Raw genomic sequence first — 11,611 nt, 5'->3', positions numbered from 1 at the left:
AACACACGCTTCTTCTCCAATTATATGTGTTTAGGATTTGACACAAATCTGAAACCTATGAAAAAGAAATAAGCTGCATTTCCAATTAATTAGTGAGTTCAATACCAGGAATATTTTCAAAAAGCTTTGTCCATCTCCCCTCATGGGAAGGCTGCAACTCTCCGTTCTCATTGTGTTGTCACTCTTCCAAGAGAAACACTGATGTAACATTTTACAAAAGCTTGTGTGCAGAACCCATGATACAGTTTATAGTATCTCATCTTTCTTCTCAAAACCAGAATACTTTATGGCATGAAGTGGTGTTAACCTTCAGTTTTCTCTAGGATATTTGGGGTATCAGGTAAGTGGGGATGCCAAGGAGAAGCACAAGCCTTGGGCACTGCTGTGTCGTCGCACTCACAGGTGACCTAACAACCCCACAGGTAAAATCTGAGTTGCTGACTGGAAACTCGAGGGGCATTGTGGTGACCCCTTTGAGTGGGCTCTGTTTTGCCCATATTCACAGTATTCTTGGGCAGCCACTTCAGATACGTACATCTGTTTCCCTGTTTTCAAATGGACGTACTACTTATGTCCTTCTACCACACACCGTGTGTCTAATTAAGTGCTTTCAGAGTTTAACTGTGTGTATTATATTATCTTCTAATCACAGAGAATTCCATCCACCCTTCCTAGCAATTCTTTTCCTTTGTTCACCATGTTCACTCTAAGCCTCTATTTGTTCCAAGTCACTCTGCTGTCAAGTTACCTGAGTATCTTTAGCTTAAACCTATTTTTAGGCTGATGTTAAAAAGATAAATGCAAATGCTCCACTGGCAGTCTAGGTTCCTGAAGAGTCAGAAGCTAAGAAATTATTTCTGCAAAGCTCACTGCAAACTACCTCCATATATCTTGCTTGAAGATTGATCATTTGTAGAAATCAAAGGGATAGTTCTTAGCTAGAATAAATCAGCAGTGTCTTTAGCAAAATCAGTTATCTGCAATGAATTATATAGGGACAGGTGAAAGTTGATTCATATCCACTGCACACAGGCCAGAACCTGATTTTAACCACACACATGGAAATCCCTATTAACTACATTATTTTGACTGAAGTTTCTAAAATTACTCTGTATATCTACAGATGCAATCACATCTCACCCAACTTTCTGGGACTTTCCTAGAGCCTTCAGCAGGTCAGGAGTAAATAACATTTTTTTCCTACAAGGCTGAATACAGCCAGCATGCAGATGAACACACCATGGATTATTATTTTCTTTGGTATTGTGATACTGTGTGAAGACCTTATCATCTTGCTGCTATTGGGAGAGACAACATAAAAATGTAACAGCTGCAAGCAACTTACAAGCACATGTAAATTAATTACATCTTCATGAAAAGCCTTGAATTCATAGTAATTGATGTTAGACTCCCTGTAATTGACTCCCTGACTGTTTTACAAAGTAGCAGCATTTTTTTTGTTTGCTTTTGAAGTGCTCACTGGAGAACACATATTGGCAGTAAAAATTCTCTTCAAAACTGAACAGTAGTTGTAAATGATTTCATTTAAGAAATATATAAAAATTTAAAACAAAGCAAAAAGAAAACAAGCTAGAAGGAACATATTTTCAGGTGGAATTTCAGTCAGTTATCATATAGTAGCCCTTCAATAACAGAAGAGCTTGCTAGCTAATTACGTATTCTTTTTCTTTAAAATAAAATTCTACAGTAACAACTAATAGAATATCCATTCAAAAGTAAGGATTATGTGCATGTCTGCAATAATTTGAATTCTGCAAAAAATGAATTTTCCTACAGCCAAAAGAAAATACTTTCTAAAAATAGTGAAAAAATCTTCCTTTAATTTCCAGTCACAAGTAACATCCTGTTTGAAATCCTTACACAGTAATGCTTTCAATACTGCCACTAAAGCTAGAGGAGTGTTTTGAAGCAGTGTCTCTTGTACACCATGGTGACAAAAAGGCACTTGCCCTCCAGCGGCGGAGGCATCGCTCCAGTAAACATCCTCCTTAGGCTGTGATAGGCTCCTGTCTCAGCACTTGCTACGGAAATGAAATTCTTACAGGATTTTTGAGGAAAACACAGGAGACAGAGGTAGCAAATTAACAACTTTAACAACTTTCTCACTCAGCCACAGGGTGGGGGCGTAGCTTTGGTGATGGCGATTTTTCCTAACAGTGTGTATTGTTATTTAATTAGGATATTTTAAAAGAAAGTCTTGCCGCCTGCCTCTTGCCCCAGAGAAAAAAAAAAACAAAAAAAAACAAACAAACAAAAAAAAAAAAACCCAAAAAAACCAAAAACCCAAAACCATTTGATGATTTAAAAAAAGAGATAAACTGGACACGAAATTATTAAATAAATGAAAATGCTGTAGTGGCTTTCAGAAGAAAATAAAAGGTTAAATGTAAAGAACTTGAAAGAAAATCAGTGAATTTAGAGTCTAATCTGACCTTCTGAAGATTCTGCTTCCCTGTCCATGTCCCAGATCCGCTCTGCAGTGCTCTCCCGCAGCCCAGAGCTGAGAGCTGCACAGAGCCCGGGGAGGAGGCAGATCCCTGCCCTCGGTGTCTTTCCCTCGGACCCCGAGTCTCAGGAGATAAGGCCCTTCCCATCCGTTCTTTCCCTTTTGAACAATCGTGTTGCACACCGACTCGGAGGGAGGGGAGCGCTTATCACTGGTGAGGATGCGGGGAGTGCTACCGCAGGGCATCACTGAGCCATGATAACCGCACACCTTGACCCAACACTACCTCATTAGGAAACATGGGGAAATAAAATATTGTCACTTAATAAAGACAATTTCCACACCTAGGGCTGAAAGCATTTGAAATTTGTTTTTTACACGGTAGACCTGCAGCCTGCTGCAACTGTGTCTTGAACAGAGCTGTTTTTACATTCTGTGTAATGCGATATCCATGAAGCCTTGAGATTATAATTGGGTATGTTAGACTACCAACACTTAGTCCTGAATAGAAAACTTAAAAAACCAGAATAATGATCAATCAGAAAAGGAAAAAAAAAAAAAAAAAAAAAGAACAACATATTGAGAAAAAAAAGTTCAAGAGATATTTTGGTTTAGCCTGGGGAAGATGACAATTATTACTATATTTGCTGCATTTAGTTTTGCTAAGTTTACTTTTTAAGGTAGTATATCCAATAAGTGTCACTATTATTATGCCTCTTAGGAGTTCACATTATTAACACTTTTAAATCTTCCTCTTTAAACCTTTTTCCTTAAGTTAAAAAACAATATTTGTAGCTTGACAAAAACCTGGCAGTGTTCTTATGGTGTAATGAAGATACTTGGGAGAATCTCCACCCTTATGAACCAGGTTAGCCTTCTGGGAATGGGGGGAGTAGTGCTGAATTGCAGCCCTCAGCCTCAGGGTTTTGTGTGCAGTTTACCCTGTTCATCTCTGCCTTATGCCTTGCACTCACTTTGCACAAGCTATTGCAACCTGAAGCAGATGTGGTTGTGCTGCCAGAATAAGCACTCCTGCACATGGAGCAGCAGCAAGCAACTTAGCACCTCTGCATTTTGGATTCACAGCAATGAAACCTGCTTTTTGTATTTATTCTCTGTTGGCATGGAAGTCTGCGATTCCTTATTTCTACACGTTCGTGTCCATCGTGCTGTGTGCACTCCTGTGTGACAACGGAGGTGTCTGCGTGACCCTGCTGAGCGGCGACCGGGCAGGGCATGCGGGGCTGGGGGCAAGGCCCGGCCCGTGAGGGGAGCTGCGGTGTGTTCATCGCGCCGTGAGGTGTGCGTGTGCCGTGGGGTGAGCCCGGTGTCCGGCCACGCCGTGAGGTGTGAGGTGTGTGTGTGCCGTGGGGTGAGCCCGGTGTCCGGCCACGCCGTGAGGTGTGCGTGTGCCGTGGGGTGATCCCGGTGTCCGGCCACGCCGTGAGGTGTGAGGTGTGCGTGTGCCGTGGGGTGAGCCCGGTGTCCGGCCACGCCGTGAGGTGTGCGTGTGCCGTGGGGTGATCCCGGTGTCCGGCCACGCCGTGAGGTGTGAGGTGTGTGTGTGCCGTGGGGTGAGCCCGGTGTCCGGCCACGCCGTGCGCTGTGCGTGTGCCGTGGGGTGAGCCCGGTGTCCGGCCACGCCGTGAGGTGTGAGGTGTGCGTGTGCCGTGGGGTGATCCCGGTGTCCGGCCACGCCGTGAGGTGTGAGGTGTGTGTGTGCCGTGGGGTGAGCCCGGTGTCCGGCCACGCCGTGAGGTGTGCGGTGTGCGTGTGCCGTGGTGAGCGCGGTGTCCGGCCACGCCGTGAGGTGTGCGTGTGCCGTGGTGAGCGCGGTGTCCGGCCACGCCGTGAGGTGTGTGTGTGCCGTGGGGTGATCCCGGTGTCCGGCCACGCCGTGAGGTGTGCGTGTGCCGTGGTGAGCGCGGTGTCCGGCTGCGCCGCCTGTGCGTGTGCCGTGTGTGCGGGCCGTGTGTGCGGGCTGTGCAGCAGCTCAACACACCGTGAAGGGGCAGAGGGCGAGGTGTGGCCGGAGGTGAGAGAGCATGTATTGTATGCGGGAGCGCATGGGGGGTGCGGGTGAGAGAGATGCGTGTGAGGGGCTGCATGAGAGGAGGACAGGCGGCTGCGAGGATGTGCGGGACGAGGAGCCGAAAAAGCCATCCTTCCCCCGCTGTCGCCCCGCCCCGCTACCCTCCGCCGGCCCCCGGGGCCGGGCTCCGCCGCCTGCGCCCACCCCGTCCCTGCTTCCCCTCCCCGCCGCCGGGACTTCCCTTCGCGCCCTGTCGGCGGTGCCGCGCCGCTACCCCGGCATGTCCCGCAGCCGGGCTTCGCCCAGCGCCCGGCTTCTGTAGCGGCCCCGCCCGGGCGAGGCAGGGCCGAGGGGGCCATGGGGGGCTCCTGAGCGAGCGGGGAGCGGAGCCCGGCCCGCGCCGCCGCCATGGAGCCGCCGCCGCCGCCCGGCGCCCCCGGCGCCGCCGAGCCCGCCGGCTGCCCCAAGGACGCCGACCGCCAGCTGCGCCTCCGCCTCTGCGTGCTCAACGAGATCCTCAGCACCGAGCGCGACTACGTGGGGACCCTCCGCTTCCTGCAGTCGGTGAGTGGCTCCGCGGGGCTGGCAGCGCCTCGGGGGCTCGGCGCCGGCCCGGAGCGGCTGCTGCCGGCGGGCCGGGGGCTGCGCGGGCGGGGGGCGCGACTCGTGCGAGTGCCGCGGCCGCTCCGCGCCGCCGGGAGGAGTTTCTGCCGGAGGGGCCGGGGCCGGGCTCGGGGCCGCGGCTCCCTCGGCCCCGCGGCGCGCCAGGAGCGGACCCGGCACGGCGTCTGCCCTCACAGAGCCTCGTCCCTTTGCTTCTTGTTGTTGTTCTTCAGAAGCTGCTTTTACACTCACTTGGAAAATCTACTCTTACTGTCAGTTGTTTATAAATAAATATTGTACATATATCTTTGTTTAATGGTAAACATAAATTTGTGATTGTGCCGGGTGTGTCTGTGCATGTGGAAACAATTATACCTGCCTCTGAAATTATTCACGGACTAGTTCAGAAGAAAAAAAATCCATCTGGATATTTCCATTTTCCTATGTAGGTTCTAAATGTGGAATGGAATTCATCTGTGTACCACCACACTCCTGCAAATAACTAGAAGAGCCTGTAGTGAAAGTTACTAGATAACAGATATATATAAAAAAAAAGAAGGATAAATAGTGATCACACAGAAATCGACAATCAAAGGAAAGGAAGTCTCTGTAGAGACTTCTAAAAGGTTGTTTCTAAAAGGGCAGAAATTCCTTCTGGTGTTTTTCTAGATAAAGACCAAATTCTGGTTCCATCTAAAAGTGCTTAGACACTGGGCGCCTTTTGACCTGTCCTTTTAGCAAGATTTTTCTTTCTTTGTTTTTTAAAATCAGTTTGTCTTCAGTGTTTTTCAGATTCACCAAAGTGGCAAACTGTCTAGCATAAAAGATAAATCACAAGGATGTGGTTGTTTTATGAACTAGTCTCTACTTGAACCCTCATCTTCCCTCTCCAGTAATTGAACTCCGAGCCTTTAATTTGAGTTTTCCAACTGAAGTGCCAGTTAGCTTCATTTAGAACTGTGGTTCTGTCTCAGTTCAAGGAGGTTTTCTTCTAAGATGTAGAAGAGCCCCACCCTACAGACAAAACAAAACCAAAATCCCTCGGAAAACTCCTCTGTCCTGAGTACTGAATTTGAGATTTTGTTAGCTGCAGGCTAGACTGTAGATTCAAGCTACATACATTTTTTATTCCAGTTCTTACAGCTGAACATACTCACAGTATTAGCTAAATGGGATTTTCATGTATTAAAAAACCAAAACAGGTATTTTATTCATTTGTGTTCATTAATTTGGCAGTTTTCATTAGAGCAGTGGTGAGTAATACACCCTAGGTAATGGCAGGAGAAGATCCTGATGGAGAGCACTTGCTGAGGTCTTGGCTGGCACTGCTGGCAGAGACCTTCTGAGGCACTTTGTCACCAGGTGTAGAGTGGTTATTAGTATTATTTGTGGTGCTGGTTCTGGAAGTGCAGTTCTACCCCACTATGGAACTTGTGTTTTAGTCATTGTGTTTGAAGAAAGCACTGAGGGATAGGATCTTTCTTATCTCTGGGCCTTAGTTTAGAGCATCAGTCATACACAGGCTTAACTTTGTGCACATGTCAAATATTCATGTGCTGTCCTAAATAATGTCAGTTTCTTCCGTCATTGACCTACATCTTTTGGACTGAATCTCTGTACAACTGCTTTCTTACAGCTGAATATTGTTAGCCCCAAGGAAAGGACAATGAGGATCTACTGCAGCATGTGAGGGTAAAAGGAAGAGTAGTGGGATTAAATTTTTTAAAATAAAATTTGGAGTGTGAAATATTTTCTGCCTAAATTATGTGGCTGGCCATAACTTAATCCTTCTAACAAGACAGCCCACAGGAAGGAAATCTGCCCCACCTCCTACATTGGACAGCTGACACAATGTGCAAGGATAACATCATCTATATAATCACTGGGATTAGATGCAGTTATATGCCAAAAGTTTTGCTTCGGGACACTGATGAAGGTACTGCTGTAGCCCTGGGACTCGATTCTCAGCTGTGCTTGGCCTCACGAATGCCGGCCGCTGCTTGTTGGCTCTTTGAGCGTGCTGGCATCGGCACACAGGAGCCACCCTCTGACCCTGGATCTCTGTTCCCCAGCTCGTGTTCTGTGTGGGCAGCGTTACCCAGTGCAAGATCAACGTGCACTGTTACACTCCCTGAGTGATGTACCAGGTTAGCACTGCAGTGGGACTGGGCAGGCTTAGTTGTTTTGTCCATAGATGGTTTGTACTCCATGCGACCCAGGTGTAATTTTGGCTGCACTGAAAGACTGCACAGAACTGCAGTACCCAGATCTTCTGGAAACTTGTTCCTGTCAAAAAGGAGATGAGACAGTTGTGGGGTATGGGTTCCTTTGCCTAAGAAACTTCAATAGCTTGGGTTAAATAAAGGAAGGCTAAAGCTCATATCTTTTATCATCATAATGAATTTCCCCCAAGTACGCTGGGACAGCTGTGCTTATGTGAGTGAATCTGTGCTCTTGGTTAAATATTTGCTATTGAAGCCCTAGTCCTCATTAAGTGTTCTCAATAAACAATGTTTTAAAAAGCAAACAGCTAAATTCTATAGGTTTATTCACAGCACTGAAGTTGCTTGCTAGCAGCAGCTTCCTGTGTTCCTTGGTAATGTACAAGAATCTCTTAAGTATTTAGAATCTTGTAAGCATTTAATACTATGCATTTGCAAATGAATCAAAATAACCTCAGTTTGCTTACAGTATTTTAATCTGTTTTAGGAGATGAATATGTGATCATGTTTAAGGAAAGGTTTCCTTTTTATTTTCTTTTTCTATGCTTAGAAATGTTTTCCCACTAAGATGCAGGGGAAAATAGGTTCACTATTAGCATAAGGACTCAGCCCTTATTTGCTTTACCTAAAAGATTATGGTCCGTATTTTGCTTTCATAAATTAATAAAGTAAGTATGTAAAGTGTAATATAAAGCATAATGAAATTTATAATTAAATAATTAAAGTGATGGAACATGGAATTCTATTTTCTAACAATAAAAATTGTGGTACTCACTGTTAAGAATATTGTATTATGAGTAGCGTACTCATTTAATGAAAATGCTACAGATGTTTATTTATTTAAATAAAGTAGTCTCTAGAATCTGTTAGGTTTTATACCTAAAGTAATTTTGACAAATGGAGTTATATCTGCAAATTTAATTTGGACGTCCCATAATTTTTCACTTTGTATGTAATTCGTAGTAGTTTTTTTCCATTTTATTTTGGATGTGAAAAGGTGTTCCTAGTCAGTTTAGCTCCTGCTTAGTTTCTTGTACTCCCATTGGTACTTGTGTTATATGTGTATATATATAATATATCTATTAATGTGTATTATCTATTGTAGTATAATGTATTATAACCATGGAGAGAATGAAACCAAATAACTTTATCCCATGGTTTGTTCCACATCTTACAAGATGAGATGATAGATTCCAAGGGATATAGCTGGTATTTTTAAGACACAGTCTGGATTTTATGTTAAATTGTAATATAATGCAGATATGATACTATATGTATACCATTATTTCAATAGTCCTAGCTGTCCTAGACATTTCCTCAAAATAAGGAAGGAGAGGGGAAAATTCTCTTCTACCAGCTCACAGCTGATGACCACATACAATACCATGTCCTGTCTTATTTGCCATTTGGTTAGGCAGGGATGGTATTATTGCTAGTTATGGAATTATCCTTGAAAAAATGCTGTGTAACTCAGGAGTATTAATAGACAATACTGCAGTTATGCAGCTGTGTTACTGCCTCTACTAGTAAAGGCTCATTACACAGCCAAACTCTTTTTAAGCAGCAGGGAGAACTGCATGGAGCACATGGAAATGTACTGCTGCTAACATCATTAAAGAACTACTGATTACAGAAGGAGCAAAGTGAAAAATTGTCAGAACCTAATGGAACTTTAGTAGAAGTTTCGGGAGTAAGATAAACTTCAAAGGCCTAAAGACAGATAATTCTGTTGTCTCTGGTGTGATCATAAAGCATTAGAATTTTCAGTCCCCAAGCTTTAAGATTCAATTAATCCTTTGGCCTTTTTTTAACTCTGTAATGGATACAGAAATGTCTATATTGTCCTGTGTAATTTTGTAAATACTTCTTTTTTGTGTGATGGAATCACACCAGGTGATAATTTGGTTCGGATGACCGTCTGGATAGATGCCAGCATGTGTCTGGAGGCATGCAGTCTTGAGCTGGAATGTGGGGCTGGAGGTGCAGTGTCTGCAGGGCACAGCCCTCGGGCTCAGCCAGGCTCCAGTAGCTGTTCTTGGCACGGAGAAGTCATGCACAGTTTGCTGGGGAAGGAAGGGTTGTGGCGTGTTTGACTGTTGCATGGGCATTCCACAGAAACCCAGTCAAATCTGACACTAATGTTTCAGTCATTAAAGACAAGCTCTCAAGTAAGGAGACACAGGAGCCCTGAGCAAATTCAGACATACTCATTGACCATCATTCTAAAAAGAGATGAAATAGTGAATACACAGCAGTTAGCAGTCAGGTTTTTAAAGGTTTTTTTTTTAGCATTTTGTGGATATAATAATGAATTACATGAGGAAGTGTTGGAGCAGTAGTTATGCAGTACACTGGATTGCAGTGGTAGGTATTTTGTTGCATCATTTTTATCTCCCATATTTATTTATTTCACCGAACATTCAGCTCAAACCTCCACGTGAAGCTCCCACAGCTTAGATAATTGCGAATATATAAAGCCAAATTGTTCTTTACATTGTATATCTATGTCTCTTTCATCTTTCCAGAGACAAACCACCAACTTGTAAATTTTAATGTCAGAATGACAGAATGTACTTTTAGCTTGAGCAATTGCAGTTTGTTCTGTGCAGGTGTGAAAACAGTAGGAAGGGTGAATTGTTGTTACCGGATAGGTATCAAATTGGATAAGTAATCATACCAATACTATTTTTAGGTTTTGGTATCATACATTCCTTTATTTTTGTATGAAAACTAGAAGTCCTCTTCAACCCTATCAATTGTATAAATGTTACATTAGGATAAATTAGCCCACATCCTATAGACTCAAAATATTTATGTTTTGCTGCTCTTTCTTGCTTACTTTGTAGGTGTAATTGATCTGTCTCTGGGTTTTGCACTCCACCCATCTTGAAACATGATAAGCATCACAGGCTTTGTTTGGTCTTTCCCCCCACCTCCTTCCCTTTCTATTTCACAATCTTGTTTGCACCCAAGATGAGGCTCTGCTAGAGTAGCAAACAGACCATTTGTCTCAGCTGTGAGCTGTGGTTTCCTGTCCTACCCTGTTCTCTGCCTGTTCACCCTCAGTAGGTACAGATAAACGCTGATTCTGGAGGGTGAACCATATGGTTTGGGTAATGTTGCTCCTTTATTACAGACAGCTAAGAGAGCATTCAGGGGAGAGGAAGGAGATGGGAAAGGAAATTGTTTGGAAGTGATCTAAATTACCTTTGCTGATCTGTTATTTTGGGTCAGTTGGTCACCTACAGCCTGTTGTTAAAATTGAAAATGAGAAAATGATCAAGATATTCTGTTTAATTTTAAAGTCATGGAGCCACGGAGCTTTTTTTTTTTTATGTTCAGTTCCTGATGTATAGAAATTGAGGATGATCACGGATTTCATTTTAAATGACATATTTGTAGCCCTTCTAGTTGTAAAGCACAGAATGAAGATAGGACATTTGCAAAGCAAAAATGCTTCTGAGTTTTTAGGGGCTTCTGTTTTGACTCTTGAATTTGGGGTTGGCAATTCCACTACTAGAGTTCTCTATTTAGACCAAGTGTAGTGTAAAATCAGTGGCTAAAGGCTGAAATGCAAATAGATTAAAAGGTTCTTGTGCCCCAGATACAAAGAAAGAAAGTAAAGAAAACAGTCTGGATGTAGAAAGATGAAGCAAAAGTGAGACACTGAAAAGCAAAACAAAGCAAAGAGAAAGCTCTGAAAATATTTTTTCATCTGAGCCTGTGGTCTAGAGAGCCCAGTTTACAGCCATGGGTCTAAGATCAGGGCTGGAGCATCCAGAATACCCAGGTTCTCTCCTGCTCTGAGCTGTATGATCTTAGTGTGTCGCTTTGAAAATAGTGTCCCGAGCCTGTGCCTTTTGCAGTGAGGCTTTACAAATCAGCTACATAGGAGTACAGCAGGTTTTTATGTGAAAGGTGTTTATTCTTTTTGCACTTTCACTGAATTTCCATGGTGAGAAAATATCAGTAAATCCCCTGTGTAATTTAACCGGTTTACTGCCATACAGGTGAGAAACTAATTTCTCTTTGCTTCCCTTAACTCATTCCAGCTTGGTGTGCATCTGACCTTTTTTACCCTTTATCTCTTACCTGCTTTGGTCTTGTTACATCCTTTGGAATGAAGGGCCTGACCTCTTTCTGGCTCTGCATCTCTCCCTCCTCTTGGTTGCTGTGCTGTGATCAATCAGCCCTTTTACGACTTGTCCCTCCCTCTCATTTCAGGCATGCCAGTTGTTTGAGCATGTGCCATGATCTCTGAGGGAGGAGGGAGTGCTTGGCTGCCCT

The 11,611-nt window shown here is 43.9% G+C and overlaps 1 protein-coding gene across 1 annotated transcript in view; it reads left to right on the top strand.

Annotated features, from left to right (window-relative positions):
- Positions 1 to 4,907: 4,907 nt before the first annotated feature.
- PREX1 (phosphatidylinositol-3,4,5-trisphosphate dependent Rac exchange factor 1) overlaps positions 4,908 to 11,611 on the top strand; it is a 110,740-nt gene continuing 104,036 nt past the window's right edge. Inside the window, exon 1 of the mRNA XM_031506556.2 lies at positions 4,908 to 5,063. Within this exon, the coding sequence (XP_031362416.2) occupies positions 4,908 to 5,063 (156 nt within the window). The remainder of the gene's footprint in view (positions 5,064 to 11,611) is intronic.

Source organism: Lonchura striata, chromosome 17 (assembly GCF_046129695.1).
Source record: "Lonchura striata isolate bLonStr1 chromosome 17, bLonStr1.mat, whole genome shotgun sequence".
Classification (NCBI taxonomy): Eukaryota; Metazoa; Chordata; class Aves; order Passeriformes; family Estrildidae; genus Lonchura; species Lonchura striata.
The sequence above is the reverse complement of the archived record's forward strand: the minus strand, read 5'-3'. Positions and strand labels throughout refer to the sequence as shown.